This window comes from Lithobates pipiens, unplaced genomic scaffold (genome assembly GCF_037356315.1).
Source record: "Lithobates pipiens isolate NorthernLeopardFrog02 unplaced genomic scaffold, aLitPip1_a1.2 Scaffold_13, whole genome shotgun sequence".
Classification (NCBI taxonomy): Eukaryota; Metazoa; Chordata; class Amphibia; order Anura; family Ranidae; genus Lithobates; species Lithobates pipiens.
Genome location: NW_027507718.1, coordinates 479,816,625 through 479,842,444, shown reverse-complemented (window position 1 = coordinate 479,842,444; position 25,820 = coordinate 479,816,625). Strand labels below are relative to the sequence as shown.

General features: G+C 44.1%; 1 protein-coding gene across 1 annotated transcript in view; it reads left to right on the top strand.

Moving 5' to 3' along the window:
• Nucleotides 1-25,820, top strand: part of MAEA (macrophage erythroblast attacher, E3 ubiquitin ligase) — a 149,425-nt gene that overhangs the window by 12,207 nt on the left and 111,398 nt on the right. The window contains exon 2 of the mRNA XM_077477943.1: nt 22,849-23,031. Coding sequence (XP_077334069.1) covers nt 22,849-23,031 — 183 coding nt within the window. The remainder of the gene's footprint in view (nt 1-22,848; nt 23,032-25,820) is intronic.

Genomic DNA, 25,820 nt, shown 5'->3' with positions numbered 1-25,820 from the left:
CTATGGTGTTAAAGGTCCAGTGTTGGAGGGTGCAATATATCTAGGTATTCCAAAAACCAGACAAGTGATAGTGCTTGGGCCAAATGATTGGTAAGGATGAGCTTGGGCACGTTCAGACAGTCCAAACCCGCCTAAAATATTCTGCCAGGTAGATATCAACGTGGTCGGCCAATTATAAGCGCCTGAGACATTCCCCACCCTGCATGTATACAAAGGACCTGGGCTCATCTCTAGTGATTGGCTGTCTGAGCCTAAATGCTGGAACGTATGGGGAGGTTACATGTTTCTCTATATGTTAGAAGCCTGAGTAGCCAGGACCTAGGCCCATACACTGCCACAAAGAGGGGGTTAGATGTCCCCCCCCCCCCCCCCCCCCCATATATTAGCAAGGACTCTAAAATTGTAGGGGGGCTGTGAGGGGGCATAGCCAGAAGAGAATAAAGGGTGGCCCTTAGATGGGGTCACTATGTAATAGAGGGACTCTGATTTTCGGGATTCTGCACATGAACTAAGAGTGCATATAGTCATCTAGATATCCCTGTGTTGTGTTATGGTCTTCAGCCGGTTTAGCAGGTTTATCCAGCCTACAGGCACATTTTAATTTATTTCACTATGGTTCTTGATAAACAGATGACGTTGTCGTCAATAAGCACTTTTGAATTCCTAAAGTTTCTTTGGCTGAGCTCACCTCGTTCCCTGCACCATGCTAATAACATTACCGGTTACATACTAGAAGGGCGATTCCTTGCTTTGCATCATAGGGGCCGATTTCTGGTGTGAATCAAATGAACAGGAAATATAAAGCTCAAAGTGTATACTAGTTGTCAAAGCATGGAAGCATGGGGGCCCATAAAATGTTTATGTTAGAGAAGTAGTTTTTCCAGAATTACTGTGTAATGCCAGACATGTTTAAAGGTCAGTCCACTCACAACTGATATTTCAGTTTTCTGCTACATACTGGAAGCAAAAAAAAAAAAGTAAATCGGATGTAACGTGTCAGCCTGGAGGGAAGGAAGGAAAACAAAATTGACTCCCTAGACGCCACCTATACCTAAAAAGGACTGGTCCATAAAAAATATATTTTAATACAAACATTGCTTTATATAGTTAGGTTGGAAAAAGACATGTCTATCTACCATGTTTCCCCGAAAATAAGGCCTAGCGTGATTGTTGGTGATGACTGCAATATAAGCCCTACCCCCCCAAATAAGCCCTACCCTGTTTCCCTGAAAATAAGCCCTACCCTGTATTTAACTAGGGCTTATTTGGGGGGTAGGGCTTATATTGCAGCCATCACCGACAATCACACTAGGTCTTATTTTCGGGGAAACAGGGTAGTTCAGTGTTAAACCTTGGCACCCCAGATGTTTTGGAACTACATTTCCCATGATGCTCATGCACTCTGCAATGTAGTTGAGCATCATGGGAAATGTAGTTCCAAAACATCTGGGGTGCTCATACAGTATTAAAACCCCATATGGAACATTTTCCTATTTCACATTCCTCACCAGTCAGCTGACCTCTAGTCTGTGCCCCCCCCCCCCCAGCCATATCGTGAACTAAATGGGCAGCTGCAGGAACAGCCCAGCTGGGCGGCCACAGGCTCCGGGGACAGTACTTCTGGGAGGCCGCGAAAAGGCTGTGAACAGTCCAGGATTCGGTGACCCCTGGCAAATTATCATTCGAGAGTCCCCCCCTCAGGTTGAGAACCAATGATCTAGAGGAACAAAAAAACAAAAATTCCTTCCTGTTCCCCCAGGAGGCAATAAGATATTTTCTGGATCAGCAATTCCTTATGTTACTACCTATAAATGTTAGTGTCCAGTTATATTCTGTGTATTTAAAAATGCGTCCAGCTCTTTTCTTTTTTTTTTTTTTTTTTTTTAACATTTTCCATTCGCACTATAGCTGAAAGCAGGCTACATCACGCGCTCACAATAAATAACATTGTTGGGAGGGCGTCCATGGACATCTTCCGTGATCACGCTTGCTGCTCACCCCCTGCGGCGTGCATCGGCACGGATCTGTGATTGCTGTGTCTTTGGGACAGTTGATCACAGATCAGTGTAACGAGCTAATCACAGTGGCTCTGTACCATGTGACAAGCTGATCACATTGTAAACTAGATTTTCCAGTTTATTGGCAGTCCTCTCTTCACGCTGACAGCATGTGAGGAGAGGAGAAACATTAACCGGCTTATTCACACAGGGACACTGATGATCGGGGCTCCAACAGTGCCCACAAGAGCTGCCTGTCATTGGCCATCAGTGCCACCTCATTAGCACACATTACTGAAGGAGAAAAATTACTTATTTGGAACATTTTATAACAGAAAAAAATATCCTTTTTATTTATTTTTTTTGATTTTTTTTTTTTTTTTCCCCCCCAAAATGTTAATTTTTTTAATTATTTTTTTGTTTAGCAAAAAACAAGTAGTGACTAAATGCCACCAAAAGAAAGCTCTATCTGTCTCAAAAAATGATAAAAAGTTTGTTTGGGTAAAGTGTTGCATGACTGCGCAATTGTCATTCAAAGTGTGACAGCACTGAAAGCTGAAAATTTGGTCTGGGCAGGAAGGGGGGTAAAAGTGCCCAGTAGGCAAGTGGTTAAAGCAATCTACTGCATTCGAGGGAGTCTATTCCACATCTTTACAGCTCTTACTGTAAATAAGGCTTTCCATATGTTGAAATTAAGACTGACTTCACACCTATGTGAATTGGATGCAGGTGCAAGATGCAATAACTTGGACAGGAGGCAGGCAAACGGGTTAAATGCCCATAAAAAAGGGGATTGTGTAAAAGGAAGTCAGTACAGTGACAAATGGTAGATTTATTTTCTAATTTGAGAAGAGTTAGTTGCTGATTTTCTAATGACAAAGTAATAGCCCTCACCTGCAGGGCCTGCTCCTCACCATTGGTGGTAGTGACCCAAATGGGGGGGGGGGGGGGTGACTTAAGTACTGTAGCTCAAGCTAAGAAGCAATAAGAAGAGTAAACTGGAGGAGCTCAAGTGTAATTGAGAAAATGGAAGGAGAATAACGATAAAACAGAGGAAATTCAAACTAGTCGAGAAATAGAAGGGAAAGGGGGAAGGGCGGTGGGAAAGGCGAGGAATATTCCCGCTTGGCCCAGTCCTGCGTACGTGATGGGGAACCACAGAAGAACTGGGAGCAAGGTGTGGTCAAGTTTCAGGTTATCTTTAAAGTGGAAGTAAACCCTTCTATCGTTTTCAGTCAAGGAAGCCGCCATCTTGGCCTCTAATAATTCTTCAACTGCCATAATGCTGCACCTGTGATCAGTTATGACACCAGACATTGGATGGTTTGAAAGTTTGGTTGAGAGCACAACCAATGTAAACGTCATGCCGGGAATGTAAGTGTTTTTTCGAAACTGGGTTTACTCCCGCTTTAAATGTAATCCACAGGTCTCAGACCTTCAAGAACTTGGTGTGAGTGTTGTTTCAATTTAGAGGTGAGCTCCTCATGTACCGTAGTCCCCATGAGCCATTGTTTAACTTTGTGGGTGAGGAACTATTGCTGCCAGGCCTTGGCCAATGTTTCAGGTGCTGCCAGAAAGACATTGTGGGCCTCATTTAAAAAATGCCACAACCTAAGCATTCCCAACATTGTGATAAGTGGAGTGTCTTTGTACCTTCTGAGCTTTTGTTTAGTACATCAGTTTGAGTTGCTTCCGAGATCATTTATAAATCATTTACAGGTACATTTGACCTGCAGTTGACATCCTTTTGACCTGCTTCAAGAGGCTTTTGCTATTTTGTAGAAAAATGCAAACCGCCTTTTGAAGCGAGCTAAAATTCTTCAGCAGAACTGGAACTCCTGTTGCAGGAGATGCCTCTGATCTGATGTTGAAACCACAATGGCTGCTGAGTGACATGGGAACATCAATTTTAATACCATTGAATTAAAAAAAAAAAAAAAAACGTTGCAAATCTACTGTACAGTTTAAGTTTTCATTTAAATAACTGTGTTGCTTACAGCAGTCAGCTTCTACCTTTAATTTGGTAAACCTTGCTTTGGGAAGCTCATGAATTACATGAATTACATTTAGCTTCTGTTCCAGTGGGCTGAATGACGTTCTTAACTGTAAGAGAGACAGAAAAAAGTAATTAAGTCATACTTCCCTACAGCAGGCTTTATTATCAGTTTGCAGATTTCGCTTTATATAGGAGTTGGCACCTTAAAGGAGAACTGTCTTGTCCAACTAGCAGTGCATGAAAATATGTGTTCATTTTAAATTTCAAAATGGACTTCCTCACCTGCCAATGCCAAGTCCCAACTACTGTTGATTGGATAGGTAAATGGTAGGGGGCAAGGATTAACCTAGACAAGACAAGTGACGGGCATAGTGATGATTGGAGCAAAAATTTTGGTCCTGGGTTTGTTATCCATAGGGCTCCAAAAGACAGAACATTTTGATTTGAAGATCATCATGTATGCACTTTAGCAGAACCAGGCTTCTTAAACTCTAACCATCACTTCCAGTGATATATTACCAGTCTGTGAAAGATCACAAACCCACAATGGTCAGAATCAGTAATTCTGAATGAAAAAGTTAGGCGTCCAGACTATGCCCCCTTATGCACCACAGTTTGAAGCTCTGGGACTCAGTTCATTACTCCGCTAACCTTATGTCCCCTTTTCCTTCTGCTTCTCCCGCTCTTCAACAACCCCCTTTTTCCGCTGGGTTTTGATCAACCGGGCTTTTTTTCCTGGTAGTCCGCCCCCGGGTTTACTGAGGCCCACCACTTCCATCATTGCCTTCTATTTGGGATACCAATGAGGCACCACCTGTAGAATTCTTCTGATATGCCCAACTGCACCACTGGGTTTCGCAACTCCTCCTACCCTTTCCAAAAAACAATGTCTGAACATCCGTCTTCCCCCGGCACCAGGTCAAATATTTACAATTCTCTAAATGCTTTAGATTACCCTGAGGCAGTATCTTATAAATTAGAGTGAGAACATGATCTGGCGACCTTTAGTGACCCAGAGGACTCGAACAAAGCCTGGTCCTCCATTGCTAAGTGCTCCTTCAACATGGCTACCCAAGAAGCTGCATATAAGGTTCTTCTAAGATGGTACTGGATTCCTGCCTGGATAGCGAGTTAGACCCTATCCTATAGTGACAGATGCTTCAGGGGTTGTGGTCAACGAGGGGATGTTGCGCATGTTTGATGGTTCTGTCCAGGGTGTTCGGGCACCTCTATTCCTTGTTACATATACCCATCCACAAGGATGCCAAAATCACTTTACAGCACTGCCAGATCCAGGCGTTATACTCATGCTAACACAAGCTGGTGTCCTTCCTGGCCATAGCTGCTAATGGGGAAATAGCCAGAGGCTGGAAGAAATCCTCTGTTTCATTTGCCATGGTGAAGAGCATTCTGACCGACCTTATGATTAATGAAAAAATTACTAGCATCTTACATGATACCCACTCTGCATTTCTAAAAATGTGGTCACCCTGGTGTGTCTACGCTCTCCGCACCCAAACAGCCAGGGTCTCTCCTAACATCTGCCTTGCAACTCTCTCTCCTCTACCCCCTGGTCTAGGAGCCCTTCCTTTCTTTGCTGACTTGCGGTTAACATTGCTAGATGCTCCTCTTTACTGACTAACCACCCTGAATGGGGGCATTTTGTGGAACTGAACGCATTTTTTTTATTTTTTTTTTTTTTTTTTCTTGATGCAAACTAGTGTACCTGCAACACAAACTCTCCTTGTAGGCCCTTGGGTCTGGAAGACATACGTGGACCTTTTTGGTTTGTTTCCTTAGGTCACTCAGAGAACATTGATTATCTAAATAAGTTAATTGCTCATGTTCTCTCAGCCCATGCCTTTTTATTTTGTTTGACATGCCATACCCCTGTGTGGATAAAGGGTTAAAGGTTAAAGGGTTGTTATGTTTATTATAATAAAAATGATTGTAGCAGAAAAAGTTAGGAGTCCAGCAAATCACAGGGCATGCTGGAGAGACAGAGTTCTTCTGTGAAGCCAAACACAATGATGATCTTTGCTCAAGGTACCTGCACATCGCCAACATAAGGAGTTGCTGGCTTAGGAACAGTAATAATCCAAAGTTAAACCCTTTAAGAACTATACATATCTGTGTGCACTGCCTAGAGCATGGGGCCTCAACCTGTGGCCTTCAAGCTATTGTCGAACTACAAATCGCATCATGCCTTTGAGAGTCATGCTTGTAACTGTCAGCTTTGCAATGCCTCATGGAACTTCTAGATCTTCAACAGATGAAGGGTCACAGGTTAAATACACTATAGTATGTTGTCAAAAGTATTGTGCTGCTTGCCTTTACACGCACATGAACTTTAATGCAGGGGTTGACAAATTTGCTTGGAATCTAGGAGCCCGCTAAAAAAGTTAGGAGCCAGGTCCGTGATGGCGATCTGGACCTGTCCCTGGCCTGACATGGAGACGAGTGAGGGGAAGATAGCCCCAAGCCCCTCACCTGTCTCCAAGTCATTGCCCATAGCTCTTAGAGGGACATTTTATTTATTTTTTTCAAATGACAAATTTTTTTTAAATTGCATTTTAGTGTAAATATGAGATGTGAGGTCTCTCTGACCCTAGATCTCATATACAAGAGGACCTGTCATGCTTTTTTCTATTACAAGGGATTTTTACATTCCTTGTAATAGGAATAAAAGTGACACACATTTTTTTTTTTTTTTTTTTTTTTTTTTTTAAAGAACAGTGAAAAAAATAAAAATAAAAGTTAAAATAAAAAAATATATATTTTAAACGCGCCCTGTCCTGCCAAGCTTGCGTGCAGAAGCGAACGCATATATGAAAACGGTGTTCAAATCACACATGTGAGGTATCGCTGCGATCGGTAGAGTGAGAGCAATAATTCTAGCCCCAGACCTTCTCTGTAACTTAAAAAGTGCAACCTGTAGAATTTTTTTTAAACGGCGCCTATGGAGATTTTAAAGGGTAAAAGTTTGTCGCCATTCCATGAGCGGGCGCAATTTTGAAGCGTGACATGTTTGGTATCGATTTACTCGACGCAACATTATCTTTCACAATATTAAAAAAAATTGGGCTAACTTTACTGTTGTCTTATTTTTTTTTTTTTTTTTTTATTAAATACATTTTCCCCAAAAAAGTGCGCTTGTAAGTCCGCTGTGCAAATACGGTGTGACAGACAGTATTGCAACGACCACCATTTTATTCTTTAGGGTGTTAGAATAATATATATATATATATATATATATATATATATATATATATAATTTTTAGGGGTTCTGAGTAAAGGGAAGGAAGATAGGCTGGCAGGCAGGGAAAATTAGCATTGCATCCATTAGCATTGCTGGTTGTAATTCCAACGGCCACCACAAGAGGGCGCCAGATTCCAGAAGGAACCATAGGATCGTAGAAGGCCTCAAAGCCGGGGGCTAAATTACCGGCCGTCGGCGGCGCGGCCCGACGCGATCTCGCCGGGGGGTCCACGGAGACAGCATACCCCCAGCTGTGCTGCCCCAGGCGCCAGTTCGCTAATTCTAGTCGCAAATGCGACCTGGCGCCCGGGTTTTGTCGAGCCCTGCTTTAATGGCATCCCAGCTTAGTCTGTAGGGTTCAGCATTGAGTTGACCTTTGCAGCTATACCAGCTTCAACTCTTCTGGGAAGGCTGTCCACAAGGTTTAGGAGTGTGTCTATGGGAATGTTTGACCATTCTGCCAGAAGCACATTTGTGTGCTCCCCACCCCAAAGCACCTTGTCCCCATGTTGATAAGGGCAAGGCCTCTTCCCGACGACCCTTACCGTTGGTTGTCGGGGTCTACGGGGGCTTATTGCAATCTGGAAGCCCCCATATCCCACCCCCTCCACCCTAGGTGAATGAGCATGGGGTACATCTAACACCTTTTACCAGCGTCTGGGGTTTTTTCAGATCTAGCGCTGGAGCCTTAGAACGTGCTGGTCCTGGTTTTTTTTTTTAATCTTAAAAATGCCAATGCCTGTTACAGCTCAAAAACACCATGGTGTATATGAGTACATTGAATAATATGGAGTTGTGTTTTTTTAAGATGGAAGAAAAAAGCCACTATCAAAACGTCTGTGTGTATGAGGCCTAAAAATCAAGTACTTATCTAAGCAATTGTAAAATAAAATATATTTGCAATAATGTTAAACATGGTGTGTGTTATTTGTTTAGTGAGATAGCCTTTGTTTATGTTTTATGACTTAGGGCTCAGGCACATGGGTGAAGAATATGCTGTGCTCAGGTCGGTAATTTATATGGATCTGAACTCGGGAGCATTGGATGCTCTGGGCTCATGCACGCTGCTCAGTTTTGGTCTACAATGTTTAGCTGCATAAACCAAAACTAACGCGTTTTGCAAGGATGGTCCTTCATTTTACTGCATCCATGCAATGTTCTAATATTAAGATGCTTACAGCTACTGTACATGGACCCTATTGGACCATAGCCAGTGCCTTCAGGCTCCAGAAAAAATAAAATAGAAGTCAGAAGCTAGAAATGCTGTAGCTGCTGATTTTTAATAAAAGGACCCTCGCCTGTCCTGCTATCCAGCGCCATCCTCGCCCAAGCCGGTTCTTCTTTGGTCTTTGGGTCCGCGGCATTGGCATGTTTAGTGTGGGACTCTTTGCTGCTTGATGAAGATTAGGTCTCTGCTTAATTTAAGGCTTCTTATAGTAGAACTTTACAACTCACAGGGTGGGTAGGTTTTTGCCATCCTGTGCAAGTATGCACAGAACATCTGCAATTAAGACACCCTTACCCTCTGGTGTGCCCTTCACCAACGATGGAAGGTCTGTGCTCCTTTGTTGCATACTTGGCCACTGACTTCATCTGCTGGTCTTCCTCAGTGGACCACATCATCTGTGCCCACCACTGGGGAGCCACTGAAGATGTAATTTTTATAGCAATTGCACAGAATTAGATGTTGAAACCAAGCTGAAACCAGACAATTTTGAATGCGTTGCAGGCAGCACTTTATATATCCTTAGACTAAACGTTGTTATGGGTAGGGGTGGGGAATGCCTATAATAAGGCTTACCTGTAGGTACTGGAAATATCCTAAACCGTGCAGGTTTCGGAGATATTTACCATATAGGCTTGCGCCACTGTCATTGGCGCATGCACACTATTGGAAGTGCCGTTCCTATAGGCCCTTGCCATGACCGTTCTCGTGCACATGCGACTCCGGCCAGTTACAAGCCGGAGTCCGCGGAGAGAGTCATGTGACTCCGGCCAGTTACAGAGCCGTAATCCACGGCCCCTGAGGAGTAGGGATGAAGATGGATGCTTCCTGCAGCGGGGACATCGCAGGCTTCGTTTGCAGATAAGTGGCATATAATGGGCTAGTATGCGATGCATACTAGCCCATTATGCTTTTTACTTTACAGGGGAATAAAGAGGGAAGTAAAACCCATCAGGGTTTACTTCCTCTTTAAAGTGGTGCTCTAACCAGTGCTGTTTTCCTGCTTTCTGGTAAGGCCGCTTTCACACGGGACGGATCAGTAATGATCCGCTTGCTCAGCGGGGATCGCTCCGTTGTCCCCGCTGAGCCGGCGGATAACAGGGCGATCCCAGCACACTGTGCAGGGACCGCCCTGTCAGCTCTCCGCTCTCCTCTATGGGGGATCGGATGAACACGGACCGTCTGTCCGTGTTCATCCGATCCGCTCTGCAGACGGATAGAAAAATAGGATTTTCCTCCGTCTGCAGAATCGGACAATAGCGGAGGCGGACGATATCGGGTGTCTGCGGTAGGTGATAGGTGAAGGGTCATCATGAAAATAAGTGGGTTGGGTGGTAGAGGTTTAGGGGGTATGGGGGGGGTATATTCTTCTCTACTCCTAACCTGCCCCAAGGAACCTCCCTCAGGAGCTCAAAGTGAGGCTCCATTGTTCGGCACCTCACGTTTTTTAGGGTAGAGCTCCATGTTCAGAGGACGTGGTGTAATCAGACAAGCAATACCATTTTTTTTGTTTGCCTCAGATCTAGAGAAGGAGCCAAATCCTCAGTTTCTTTTGTCTTGACTTGACTATCCCTAGGCTCATAGGACAGGTTTGGAGAATTGTGTTTGCTTCCACAAAAAAAAGGGGGAATGCACTATTTAGCAGTATTGAGTAAATTATGAGCAATGGGGTTTAATTACTAAAGGCAAATCCAATGTGCACTTGGAAGTGCAGTCGCTGTAGATCTGAGGGGGACATGCAAGGAAAAAAAAAATACATGCATTTTTGCTTGCACATGATTGGATGAAAGAAATCGGCAGAGCTTCCCCTCTTTTTAGAATTCTCCCTCGGATCAGCGACTGCACTTCCAAGTGCACAGTGGATTTGCCTTTAGTAAATAAACCTCAATGTTTCTTTCCTTCCTCTTTCTATTTTTATTCCCATTTTGACTTGGAGGCCTAGTTGAATTGTACTAAAAACCGATTGCATAGCTGCATCTATAATTGTCATACAACATGTGGAGCTATAGATATACCAAATAACGATCTCCAAAAAAACAACAACATTTTGGTATATTATTATGCTAACATTATGTATGGCTAATATTGCGTAGTTTTTAGGGCTGCAACTAACGATTATTATTATTAATTTATTTAATTATTATTTTAAAAGCGATTAGTTGGCCGATTATTGTTTTTCGATTAATCGATTAATAACCTTAAAAAAAAAATTGTGGTGTATAAATTTTGTTAATATCTAAAGTTTAAAAAAAAGTAAATTTATTCTTAAATATCTCTATACCGTGGTAAATATAAATAACCAACTATATGGTTAGGGAGCAAAATATCTAATCCACTCTGAGAATAACAGACAGAAGAGATGTACTGTATATACTATTAGAGGAGATGTACTGTATATACTATTAAAGGGTGAATCTGGTAAATATCAGATTTGCATCAAATTTTTTTTATTTAAAAAACAAACAAACAAACAATGTCTTCCTTCAAAAAAATGTCATTTTCTAATCGTTAGTGGGGCCAAACCGACATTCGTTTTCAACCACAGTGAAAATTTGGAATTAGAAAACTTCTTGGTCAAAGGAATTTTCAGACAGTGTATGTGGCTTTCGCTCAGAAATTACATTCATGTTAAAAACAAGTGAAAATTTCAAACAAACAACATTCTTTCATTCAGCAAATGTACAAAGTGGGCCGCATAAGGCTCGGTACACACCTATGCAATTTGCTTTTGATCTGTTTCTGCAGTGCTTTTTGCTGTGAGTTTTGAATTTTGCGCATGTGATTTTGCTGCGATTTGCATTTTTTTTTGGCCAATTTGTTGGGCAGATTAAAAAACACAAATTGCTGCAAAAACGCATTACATGCTTTTCTGCAGCTTTTCCATTGAACTATATTGAACCAAGAAAATGCTTTTTGTTTTGCGTATATTAAAAGTCCCTGGCCCTTTCCAAATACACAGCGGCTGAAAAAAGCATGGATGTGAACGTGTCCCATAGGAAACCATGTATATGAACTGTAGTGCGTTTCTGCAAAAAGCACCAAAAAACACAGAGGTGTGAACCAGGTCTAAGATGTTTTTTTTTGAAACTCCGTTTTTTATTAATAATATTTGGCACAGACATATATAATAAGCAGACTGTATACATCTTTGTGGGATATAAACAAAACTTGATAAACAATGACAAGCCGTACAACAATAATTGCCCTGTACCTCAGTTATAGCAAAATCCTATTCCACTTGCATTTTTTATTTCCACCCTCTCCCCCCACCCTCCCAACAACAACAAACAACCCAACAAAGAACAGATGCACTCATAAGGATACCAATTAGGTGGGTATGAGGTCTAGAACCTCAAATCATCTTGTCAAGGGCCTAGAAATCCTATGGCAGCGTTAATTACCGTATAACAACTCATAGAGGAGCAGAATTACATGTATCTATCCCATCCACCCAGTCTCCCCATATTTTGCGGAATTTCCCTGGCTTACCCCTTGTTTCATACGTTATTTTATATATTGGCAAGTCTTGGTTAATCAAAGCTTTCCATTTGTTCAGGGAGACCAATGATGTGCGCGTCCAATGTAATAGGATTGTCTTCCTAGCATAATAGAGGAGAAAACGCAAAAATTGTTTCTGATGGTTACTAATGCCAACCTCCTCAAAAACTGAGAGGAGGCACCATTTAGGGCTACAAATATTGGGGAGGTCAAAGGTAGTCGCCACAAAGTGGGTCACCTGAGACCAAAATGGTCTTATCCGCTCACAGTCCCACAACATATGTAGTAGGTTACCTTCTTCCCTACCACATTTATGACACAGAGGAGAAGGCAGTCTCCGCATACGGAAAAGGCGTAGAGGAGTATAGTATATCCTATGAAAAATGCGTATCTGAATCATTTTATCTCTGGCGGAAATAGCAGTGCTAAAATAGGTATCTAAAAGTTCCTCCCAATTATCGTCCGACAGGTCGGGTACATCCCTCGTCCATTGTTGTCTCAGGATTTGCAATCTAGAAATTTTAGGCTCATTCAATAATTTGTAATAATTGGAGACCAGTTTAGTATGTTCTGGTTGGGCAAGCGCCCCTTCCAAAGTAGAATTCTGAAAGGTAACAGCCCGGAGCCCAAGTTGTGACTCGGCCGCATGCTGCAACTGTAAATATCTAAACCTCCAGGATTCAGGTATACCCAACTCTTGTCGGAACGCCGGGAAGGTTTTAAATCTACCCTCCTCGTACAATTGGTGGACATATTTCAAACCCCTTTCGGCCCAATTGCCAGCGAAAGGGAGATCTCTAAAATGTGGGAACACCGGATTATTCCATATGGGTTGATTAGGAGAAATCGTGGGGTGGGGTTCAGGCACCAGTGTCTTACATATCTTAAAGATTTTGAGAGAGTTTGCGATCATATCTGTACCCCTCCTTTCAGAAATCGCTCCTCTAAAAATCACATTTGATAGTGTTTCATAGGAGGAGAGCATCGCTGCCTCTGTTGCAGTAGCAGCATTGTTCAACTGTGGAAATAGCCACCAATGAACATATACCAACTGTGATGCATAGTAGTATAATCGCAGGTTCCGTATTGCTAGTCCCCCTTTGTGTATAGGTAATTGTAAAGTAGTCAATGCAATCCGTGGATTCTTGGGAGACCATAAAAATGTAGATATCAAAGAGTCAATCTCTTGAAAGATCTTCTTTGGTACGTACACTGGGCAGTTCGCCAAGACATACAGCAACTTAGGGAAAAACACCATTTTAAATAAATTAGCCCTCCCCATCAATGTAAGAGGTAAACCCACCCAGTTATTGAGTTTAGCCTTAAGCAAAGCTATACAAGGAAGAAGGTTATCCTGGATGTATGCCGAAATCGGTAGCCTAACCACCACCCCCAAGTATTTAAACGATGTTGTGAATTGAAGCGGACAATGTTGTGGCAAGTGGGCAGGGGACTCTGAGTCTAACGAAAATACAGTGGACTTAGTCCAGTTAATCTTCAGGCCTGAATATACGCCAAAATCAGTGATCAACCTCAGCATTTTGGGAATCGTGTATTTAGGGTTTGACAAGTAGAGCAACATATCATCAGCATATAGCGAGATACGTTCTTCCAAGGAGCCAATCCACATGCCCTGAAGTTCCGGAGAACTCCTCAACAACCTCGCTAGAGGTTCCACTGCCAGGGCATACAACAGGGGTGACAGAGGACAACCCTGTCTGGTGCCCCTGTGGATTCTGAAGGGTCTAGAGATAATCCCATTAAGCCTAAGACGGGCAATAGGTTGATCATACAATATCCTAATCCAGGTGATAACATTCTGTCCAAAACCGAATTTTTCCATAATATATATAATCTGCGAATATTACTATAAGTGGACCTACCAGGGATAAAGCCAGTTTGGTCTGGATTAATAAGAGCAGTAATGATGGTATTTAGACGGGTGGCCAAAATCTTAGATAAAATTTTTAAGTCCGTATTAATTAACGAGATGGGTCTGTAGGATTCACAGTATTGTGGGTCTTTATTGGGCTTGGGAATTAATACAATTAGGGCCTCCTTCATAGATGATGGTAGGCAGCCTTGCTCAAAAATAGTCGAGTAATGCTTTCTTAGTCTAGGGATTAGGACATCTTGATATTCTAAATACCATTCTATAGGGAAGCCACCTGGGCCTGGAGTTTTATGTTTAGCAAAACTTTTAATGGTAAGCAGTATCTCCTCGGCGGAGATAGGTGCTTCTAGAGACATCTTTTGTTCTAAGGGTAGTACCGGGAAGTCAATTCTATCCACATATTCATATAATTCCGGGATGGTATAATGGGCTTGTGAGCGGTACAATTCCGTGTAAAATTTGTAAAAAGTTTCTACGATCTCCTCCTGAGTATCCCTGAGAGTGTTTGAAGTATCATAAACACAGGGGATGAAAATAGGGTCCGGGAGCGGAGCGGCCAAAAACGCCAGCAATTTCCCGCTTCTGTCCCCCATCTCAAAAATCCGTTGACGTTGGTATAGATTTTTCTTTTGTGTTTTCGAGAGTAGTGCGAGTTCATACTCCCTACTAACACTTTGCAGAGTTTGATAATGTTGAGGAGAGGGATCTCTAACGTAAGAGTCTTCTGCCCCCTGTAACTGATTGGCCAGAGTTCTCAAACCATCCCCAGTCGCTCTCTTGAAGTCCGATACTCCCTGCATATACGCCCCCCTAGAGACCGCTTTGAAAGCATCCCAGGTGATTAGGTCGGGGACCTCTTCCCTGTTTTCCTTCCAAAAGTGTGTCACTGCGTCCTTACAAATTGATGCTACCATGGTCTCCTGCAACCAATATGGGCTCATCCTCCACACACGCTCACCCAGGACAATGCCCGCTCTCATAGTCAGTTGTAGAGGTGAGTGATCCGATATAGCCCTGGGTAGATAGGAGATAGCCTCCACCTCTGGCAATGCAGCCCCAGGAAGGAAAAACATGTCCAACCTAGAAAGCGATCTATAGGATGCCGATGCACAAGAGAATTCTCGGGTATTCGGGTGCTTCCATCGCCAGACCTCCTTGAGGTCATAGGACGCAGCCCAGTCACTTAACACCGTAGATGATGGTCTAGTGCAGCGTAACCTATCCTGATCAGCATTCATGACCTGGTTAAAATCCCCTCCCATAATAAGGTGACCACGCAACATGGGGAGAACCACCGCCATGCAGGCTCCCAATCTTTGTAAATCAAATGGAGGGGGCATGTAAAGGTTTACCAAAGTATATAACACACCCAGGTATTGCAGTATGACCACAACATAGCACCCCTGCGGGTCAGTCCTAACCTCTATTATCTGGACAGGTAGGGACCGTAATATGAGTATAGATACCCCTCTAGAATAGGTTGAGTAAGTGGCATGGAAAGCATGAGCAACATGCCTCTTTTTCAGGGCCATAACCTTTGAACCCATCAGGTGAGTTTCCTGAAGCATAATTATTTGCGCCTTAGTGCGTTTCAAATAGTCAAAGACCAGTGATCTCTTAATCTTCGAGTTCAGCCCCCTGACATTCCAAGTAAGACAGTTAAAGCTCATTCGTATAACACAGTAGTCACATGGATGGGGGAGAGGAGAGAGGGCAGGACATCAAAAGGGTCCCACTCCCCTCCCCTCCCCCCCGACACATTATAGACAATAAACCTAAAATGAAAAAGTTGAAACTCCCACCAATATTTTCGGTGTCGTTGCGTGCATGCATCAGGTATACCAAGGAAAAAAAACAGGAGCAAACATCTCCAGACTAACCTTCCCCATTCCCCCCTCCCCCCTCCCTGCTCATTACCCCCAACCATAACGAGCTTTAGCCCTAAAAGAAAAACCAAAGGGAAGAAAAACAGAAAAACTGTTTAGTCCAGGGAGTGACCAGTCGTTGCTCCCAGTGTCAGTTTAGTAAAAAAAAAGGGGAAAAAGAAAACTATGTCAGCTCAAAAAAGAGGAAGCTTGTGCCTCCTCCGGCAACACATATCACAAATAAGGCACCTGATACAGTAGCCAAAGAAAGATATGCGCATCCCAAAGTAATTGTAGACACCAGGTCCGGGTCCGCCAGCAGGGCAAAATGGCGGTTCAGTGTCAATGCCGGTGCTCTGGGTAGGACAACTGCAAAAAGGAGCAAGAACAGAATAAAGTCACCCAGAAAGTACCGTATAGAGTGGTCGTCCTCCGCCATGTGTATAGAATTCCATCATAAACTGTAGGGAAGGCCCACAACGTGACGATCATGAGAAAGCAGTCAGGGACCGGAATGTTACAGCCCATCCAACCAATCCGAGGCTTCATTTGGTGAAAGGAAAAATTGTACCTTGCCGTCATTAACAACTCGTAATTTGGCCGGGTACATCATACTATATGGAAGATTTTTCTCTCTGAGGCGTTTCTTAACGTGGAGGAAGGCCGCTCTTTGCTTTTGAGTAGTAGCAGAAAAATCCGGGAAAATGGAGATCTTTTTTCCGTTGTACTGTATATCTTGTATGTTCCGCGCGGTACGCATAATGCATTCTTTATCCCGAAAATGAAGGATCTTGGCTAAAATGGGTCGCGGAGGGGCTCCAGGGGGCATAGGGCGCATGGGCACCCTATGAGCCCGTTCGATTGCGAACAGAGGTGACAGTGCCTCCCGTCCCAACAGAGTGCTCAGCCATTGCTCCAGGAATTGCTCCGCGTCCTTGCCCTCCGCTCCTTCAGGGAATCCCACAAAACGTAAATTATTCCTGCGCATTCGGTCCTCAAGGTCTCCCAATTTAGCAGCATGTTCAGTAATCTCTTGTTGATGTGTGCGGAGAGTAGCAGACATAGGTTGCATATTGTCCTCCACCTCACTGATTCTTTGCTCCGCAGTGGAAATCCTAGAGCGAATCTTTTGCATGTCATGCTTAACAATAGAGAGATCCAGCCTAACCGTTTCAATCTGTGTGGTCAGAGTGGTTTGGCATTGATGGATAGCGTCCATAACATGCTTCAAAGTAAGTTCCTCCTCACCCTCTGCCGTTCTCTCCCCCTCCGACCCCCTGTCCACCTGTGGAGTAGGATACCCCGGATCGCTGTCTCTCTCCCAGGCCTCACCCTCCTCCCAGGGGTCTACGGCCTGCTCTGCTCTCGGGGACGCTGGGGGGGGGTATGCTGTCCATGCGGAGAATCCGCAAAGTGTTCCCTGATAGTTGTCGGTGGTTTTGGCTTACCCGGAACACCGGAGGGCACTTGTGAGTTCGCCGAGGGACCGGAGTCAGCCTTCGCCTGTGCCTTGCCTTTAGAGGATTTCCCCGTGGCGGAGGACGCGCCGGCGCCATCTTTGGCCTTGCTGCCCGTCAGCGTGGCCGCCCGGTCCGCGGCGGATTTCTGGCTCGCAGGACCGTTCCGACCCATTCCAGCGGGTGCCCGTGAAGGTAGTGGGTATTGCGGTGGTGGCTACAAGGTCGGTGTCTAGATAGGGATACCGGATGCTGTTCAGGATGAATCGGTGCCGGAGGAGCTCCGTAAGCTTGCTGCTTACATGTCCGCCGCTGGCCACGCCCCCCAGGTCTAAGATGTTTAGTAACATAATGGGGGTTAAAAAAAACTAAAATTAGCTCTTTTATAGTACAAAAAAAAGCAGATAATCGCTATTGTAAGGGGTTCATTTTTTTTACTGTAGAACTGTGAAAGTAATATTTACAGTAGTGATTTGCTCTTTTTTTCACTATAAAGGGCTCATTTTAGTTTTTTTTAACCCCATTATGTTACTAGCTGATTAATCAATTATGAGAATCGTAATAGATTAATTTTATAATCGATTAGTTGTCGATTAATCGATTAGTTGTTTGAGCCCTAGTAGTTTTGTATATTATTGGTGTGTTTTGGTTTCTGGGGTAATGTTGTCATTCTCTGACGTCACATGCATCCATGTCCTAAGGTCCTGCCCTTATATGTTGTTATTTCCCATAGCCCACTGCTTCTGTTACCTGTATAAAGTCTGTTTTGCCTTTTTACGACATTAGGACCCAGAAGTCGGATGCACACGATGTGTAAGAAGGACCATGGCTTAGTCCCAGCATTTGTTTGGTGATTGTTTGTGTGAATTGTTTGTGATGGAGCTTGTGGGACCCAGCTCTTAAGCACACACGGGCCGAATGTCGGGCAGCAGTCTATTGAATCAGCCGACATTTGGCCCCTGTGTACTGCAGCTGGTCCAACGGAAGCGGCTCGAATGGCATGACTGAAAAAGGTCTGTCAATCGGTTCCCGGTCAGTGCTCTCAGCCAATGGTTGAGAGTGCTGACCGAAGTGTTCTGGTAGGGGCACGGGTGGGTGGGCACGTCCTCCTCTATCAGAACACAATAGCACAGCAGGGGAGGTCACTGTACTAACATTGCATAGTTAGTACAGCGGCTCCAGTTTGAGCTGCCAGTTTTTTCATTTCAGCCCACTGGGTTGAACTAAAAAAAAAAAAAAATGTGTACGAGGCTTAACACTACAAATTCTGGATGGATCCTCTGCACACTTCTACAGCCTTCCCAGCAAACTGTGCAATGAAAAACAAGGATATTTAGTTCACATATATTGCAATACATGTTTAAGCTGACCAACTGCATCAAAGTGATCCCTCTTCTGGCCAATCCTACACTACCTTGCCACTACAAATGCTACGATGGACACCATGTCAACATGGGGCATAAAGGCCTTTTTTCTATTGTACAAGGCGTAAGGGGGTTGTAAACCTTCAAGGTTTTTCACCTCTATACATTGAGGTGAAAAACCCCCTGTAATGCTGCAGCCCCCCCCCCCCCGAGCCCCCTTTTTTTACTTACCTGTACCCCCTCTATCTGGTCCCGGGGATGAGCACACCAGCAAAAGCCGGTGTCTCGGGGTCCTGATTGGATGAATTGATAGCAGCGCAGCCATTGGCTCCTGCTGCTGTCAATCAGATCCAATGACGTGGGCGGGGCAGAGTCCAACATTCGTGTCTATGGACGCAAATTCTGAACTTGGGAGCGCGCCTGCAAGGTAACCCCCTCAGAGCGCTTCTCCTAGGGGGTTATCTGATGCGGGGAGGAGCCGTGAGAGCCGCAGAGGGACCCCAGAAGAGGTTGTTCAGGGTAAAACGAGCTGCACAGTGGCGGTAAGTATGACATGTTTGTTATTTTGAACAAATAAAAAAACTAACCTTTTAGTATCACTTCAAGTCTGCTCTGGCGAAGCTTTCAGGCAAAACCCATTGACCGGAGGAGGTCTAATTGTGTGCGAACCCTTGACATCCTCTCCCCGTAATATACTTTATTGCCTGGATGGGATCTGTGTCAGCCACTTCACTACAGACATCACTACTTGCCTGCATACGCTGTGCATGTACACCAGCATTTCTCAACCTTTTCAACACCGAGGAACACTTGAAATAACTTTCTGGTTTCAGGGAACTCTTGCTAAAAATTACTATATCTGCAACTTCTGATACATTGGTGTGATGGTTATTGGAAAGAATGCTACTTACACTTGTGGTCATTCGGAAGAATTACCCCCTAAGCCCCGGTTCACACAGGGGCAGCCTGAATTACAGCGTGACTTTATAAGGCGACCTGCACACGTCTTTAGTGTTGGCTTGCAAAATGACTTCTGTATAGAAGTCAATGCAAGTTGTCCCAAAGTAGTACAGGAACCTTCTCCTAAGTTGAAGTGACTTGATCCGTTCCTATTAGAACGGTTCGATAGTACAGAATGGAGCACGACTTGTCAGGTGGCTAAGTTGCCTGACAAGTTACTCTGTGTGAACCGGGTCTTACAGACAGCGAAGAAGATCAAAGGTGTCTATAGGAACAGGCAGAAGCAGAAATTGCTCAAGGAACCCCTAGCAACTTCTGGAGTAACCCGATGGTTTCATGGAACCCTGGTTGAAAGCCCCTGATGTAAATGTTGTGATCGCCACCGATCCGTGATCCGAACGGGTCACCCTGATCGGATCGCCACACACCGTGATCTGCGGAGCGCTCCACGGTCTCGGCCTTAGGAAAGGCCGCAGTTTCAGCTTAGTTCTGGAGCGGCGGCCATCTTGGTGCACCCGTCGGCGTTAACAATGTGATTGCAAGCAATCACCTGTAAACAAACCGGCGTCAAAATAACGCTGGTTCCTCTCTCCCCTCTCTGTCCAGATCTGTACAGTGGAGGGGAGAAATCAGATGGCAGCAGTCCTGTGGGCTGGATCTGTAGTGCCCACAGTGCTGCTCTGTGATAATTGCAGTCACAGCCATCCCTCCATACGCTGCAATACTCTGCCAATACCCTGCCAATACTCGGCGATACCCAGCCATACCCATCCATGCTCAGCCAATATTACATTGGGGGAGATGACCTGCATATTACAGTGGGGGAGATGTACATTACAGTGGGGAGATGACGTGGATATTACAGTGGGGACTATATGGTGGGTGGAATTTTCACAGGTTTTTTTCAAATAAATTATTATGTGCTGATCTGAAAAAATTATCCGATCCGAGGAACGATCCGATCCATGAGTTTTTTGATCCATTGCACCCCTACTGGGTATGGATAACGTCAATAGAGTTACAAATTTTTAAGTTATGATTATACTCCACTATATGCTATGGACAAGAGACTGCTCTAGGTTTATATGCATACAAAGGAATAGCACTGATTTGCACATGAGCTGTTTAGTCTTTTTGTGTACATGGCTAATTTGACATTATTTTTTTTTTTTTTATATATGTGCAGTGAATGATGGAGTTTCTTGGCTATGTGGAGTATATACTAGCACCAATTTACCGCTCAGCAGTGGAAATCTATACTGCCATGCCTAAGGCAACTTTCAATTATGATGAGACGGGATTCTTTTTAAATACAAGCTCTCCTGTACAAGGTGTTTTGGAATCGCGTTGCATGGAGGGATTGAACATACTTTATGGAGATGTTACTCCAACCACTGTGGTCGATACAGCTTATTGATTCGGGGATTTTACCTGCTTCACAACTAGAGGTCCTTAACTATTTGAGAACAAGTGGCATATATATAATATGCAAGCTCTTTTTATATTGATTGGTCAATCGAGGTAAAAGTGTTTTCTATAATGAATCTACTCTTTTTATTTTTATTTTTTTGATGAGGCACATAAATATTTGTAGTAATCTATGCGCATATAATAAAGGTTCTGCTTATTTTATTGAAGAGACCACACCATAGGGACCTTTCTTAATCTAATTTTAGTATGTTTTAAAATACATTGTAATAGCCTGGAAGAGTCTGTAATCCTTCCTTACTCTGCACCAGAATCTACCGAAGAGAGTGTTAGCTTTGGTGGCTAGGAGGGTGCTATGGCCTAAAGTGTAAATGTAAAGTAACACTGGACATTGTGAAAAGCAGTAAGTAAACAGCGGGGTCCCATGTTTAGCTATGGGACAAGAGGTAAAGAGAAATTTCTGCAATTGAACACAGATTGCAAAAACAATTCTGACAGGGATTATAACCCTCTCTTGCTGTATCCAAAATGGAAAAAAAAGGGGGTTTCCTATAGTTCTACTTTAAAATGACTATAGGATAAATCCACCAGTACTGTAGATTTAGACCAGTGGTCTCCAAAATGTGGCTCGGGGACTGGATGCGGCCCTTTGCTTGCTTTTATTTAGCCCCTGGGGCACTGTTTCATTCACTGACGCCAACAACGGGGCACAATTCCTCCCAATGAGACCAACGGTGGGGGAACAATTCCTCCCAATGAGACCAACGGTGGGGGAACAATTCCTCCCAATGAGACCAACGGTGGGGGAACAATTCCTCCCAATGAGACCAACGGTGGGGAACAATTCCTCCCAATGAGACCAACGGTGGGGGAACAATTCCTCCCAATGAGACCAACGGTGGGGGAACAATTCCTCCCAATGAGACCAACGGTGGGGGAACAATTCCTCCCAATGAGACCAACGGTGGGGAACAATTCCTCCCAATGAGACCAACGGTGGGGGAACAATTCCTCCCAATGAGACCAACGGTGGGGGAACAATTCCTCCCAATGAGACCAACGGTGGGGGAACAATTCCTCCCAATGACAGCACCGGTGGGGCACAACTCCTCCCAATGACAGCACCGGTGGGGCACAACTCCTCCCAATGACAGCACCGGTGGGGCACAATTCCTCCCAATGACAGCACCGGTGGGGCACAATTCCTCCCAATGATACAAATGATGGGACTCTATTTCTCCCACTGACACCAACAACGAGGCTCAATGACACCAATGATGGGGCACAATTCCTACCAAATACACCAATGATGAGGCACAATTACTCCCAATGAGACCAATGATGGGGCACAATTCCTCCCAATGACACCAATGATGGGGCACAATTACTCCCAATGACACCAATGATGAGGCACAATTCCTCCCAATGTTGAGGCACAATTCCTTCCATTGACACCAATGATGGGGCACAATGACACCAATGATGGGGCACAATTCCTACCAAATACACCAACAATGGGGCATAATTCCTCTCTCTGACACCAAAGATGGGGCATTGTATACTCCAACTGATGCTGGTACTTTTCTACTCCCGATGGGCATAGTCTGGCTAGTCTGGCCCCCCTAAGGTCTGAAGGAAAATAAACTGGCCCTTGAAGACCCCTGATCTAGACCATCACTAGAAACCTATGAATCGCTGGACATTCAAACTGTGTCATCTGGAATATGTCCAGTGCAGCAATATATTATTGTTGCTTCTCTCCAAAGATGTGTGACTAAAAGGGGCAGATATATTATTTATTAACAGTATATTTTTAAGGTGCCACCATAAAGGCCACAACATGAGAACTGGAGGGCTGTACTTTGGGCATCGTTGTAATACCGTATGATGTGCTTTATTTTTCAGGTACCCTATGAGACGCTGAACAAGCGCTTCCGAGCGGCACAGAAGAACATTGACCGAGAGACAAGCCACGTCACTATGGTTGTGGCTGAACTGGAGAAGACTTTGAGCAGCTGCCCTGCCGTAGATTCTGTAGTCAGCCTACTGGATGGGGTGGTGGAAAAACTGAGTGTCCTTAAGAGAAAGGTAAATCTTTGTGAACAGCCTCCAAATATAGTGTGTGTGTGTGTGTGTGTGTGTGTGTGTGTGTGTGTGTGTGTGTGTGTGTGTGTGTGTGTGTGTGTGTGTGTGTGTGTGTAAACCGATCAGCCATAACATTATGACCACTCACCTAATATTAAGTAGGCCCATTTTTTCCCACCAAAACTGCCCTGACCCATCAAGGCATGGGCTCCACTACTCATCTGAAGGTATGCTGTGCAACAACGGTGTTCTGCCCTGACACCTGTACTAGTGGAGCCAACATTAACTTTTTCAGCACTTTGAACTACAGTAGCTCTTCTATTGGATTGGACTACACGGATCAGCCGTCACTCCTCACATTCATCAGTCAGCTTTGGCCACGCATGACCTCATCACAGATTTTCCTTCCTTAATACTTTTGGTAGGTCCTGACCACTGCAGACTGGGAAGATCCCACAAGAGCTGCAGTTTTGAAGTTGCTCTGATCCAGTTTTCTAGCCATCAGAATTGGTGTGTGTGTGTGTGTGTGTGTGTGTGTGTGTGTGTGTGTGTGTGTGTGTGTGTGTGTGTTGTTGTTCAGTCATTTAGTCATGTCCGACTCATTTGCTACCTCATGGACCATAGTGCGCCAGGTTTTTCTAGCTCATTATGATCTAATTACTTTAGATCGAAGCCCCCGCAGTGGTCCCAATACACAGCTCTGGCCCGGTGACATCACTCCCAGGGTATCTTGGGCTCTGGTGCTGTGATTGGCTGGAGCCACGATGACGTCACTCCTGCGCATGGACACGGGAGCCGCTGGTAACGGTACACTAGCCATTGCTTCAGTGCGCATGTGCAGGTTTAGGAGATATCCGGGGTAGCTACAGGTAATCCTTATTATAGGCTTACCTGTAGTAAAAAGTGGATTGTAAGGGTTTACAACCACTTTAACTTCATGCTCCTTGTTTTGATGATGCTAATTGTCCATTTTGTTTTCTATCGTCCTCTTCTCCCTTTTTCTTCCATGTTTCCCAGCATCAGGGTTTTTTGCCAATGAGTCCTCTCTTCGCATTAGGTGGCCAGAGTATTTGAGTTTTAGCTTTGGGATCTGTCCTTCCAGTGAATATTCAGGGTTGATTTCCTTCAAGATTGACTGGTTTGATCTTCTTGCCATCCAAGGGACTTTCAAGAGTCTTCTCCAACATCATAGTTCAAAAGCCTCAATTCATCTGCATTCAGCCTTCCTTATGGTGCAACTTTCACAGCCATAGGCTACTAATGGGAAAATGTATTCCGTGTATGTATATATCGACACACACATAGACATACACAAACACAAGCAACAAAGTGTGCTTTATAGTTTAACACAAGACATCCCGCACACCTGTGCAGATCTAAATTTAATTGGATATTGGTGCAGGCTGTTGAAGTCCTAATTCCATGTACGTACACCTAAAATAGCAATTTCTATTTTCAGCTTTGTCAGTCGGTAAATTTACTGAAATCTGTTTCATAAAGTGGACCAACTTCTGAATGGTCCTGCAAGTACTTTAAAGTAGTATTAAACCATCAGTGCCTAGTCACACCACAAAAATGTCCTCCCAGATCTGTAACGGATGCGTTTCTGCATGCGTGTTTTTGATGCATTTCCGGATGCATTCCAGATGCTTTTTTTTTTTCCTGGTTTTATTTTTTTTCTTCTTTGTTTCAGTTTTTTTTTGTTCACTATACTTGGGTCCGGTGCATTTTTTAAAGCTTTTTAGTGCGTTCCAGTACAGTTGCAGCATGTTGGGCCCCGTACACATGGTTGCTTGCTCAGCGGGGATCGACTTGTTGATCTGCGCTGAGCAGGCGGATGACATGTCCGTCTCCCACCCACTGTGCAGAGATGGACCTGTCAGATCTCTCCTCTTCTCTCTCTAAAGTAAAGCCTCGTACACACGATGCGATTGTTGGCAGGGGATTGTCTGTTGACAGACTGTTGTCCTAAATATGACAGTTCGTATGCTCCTTTTGACAATTGTTGTCCAACTTTCGGCCGACAAATGTTGGGTGGCAAGCTAGTAAATTTTCGGCAGACAACGGTCTGTTGTCTGATATTTTTTTATTTTTTTCCTATGGTCAGTACACAAATCCGTCACGCAAAAGTTGAAAGTACAAACACACATGCTGGGAATCAATGCTCACCAAACACAAAATTAGCAGAAGGGGCCCAAAGGGTGTCACTCATGAGCTGAAATTTCTCGTAGTGCGTCACTACGTTCATGATTGATGCATGACAATTGTGTACCGTTAGTATACAAGACAAGATCATAACACACACCCTTTTGACAAAAATCTGTTGTTCGGTTGGCCAACAATTGCATCGTGTGTTCGAGGATTAAGTGACTGTAGATTTAATGGAAAGCTTTGATGTTTTTGCAAAAAAAAGTACATGAATGCTCTATTGGTGCATAGGGGAGCTGGAATTGAGAAAAAAAAAAGAAAAGTGTAGGAAGGTGAACTTACCCTTTAAGTGTAATTCCTAAAATTTTTGTGAAAACTTGGATGCACAATTACACAAATATTTCATGGGGCGTCCAATGATATACACTAATGCCCAGGCCTGTACTGTTCCAAACCATGCACCCAATCTCCACAACTCTGGCAGACCCCCAGTGTGATTACAGCCTTGTATCCCATTTACACTTTATTTTTCCCCACGCTGCCGTTCCTTGGCGGCATTTCTTTACGCAAGCAGAATGTGAAGCGGGCTAACATCCAGTTAACAATGTGTGACTGCCATCCGAGCTCAGTGAATGAAAGAGACA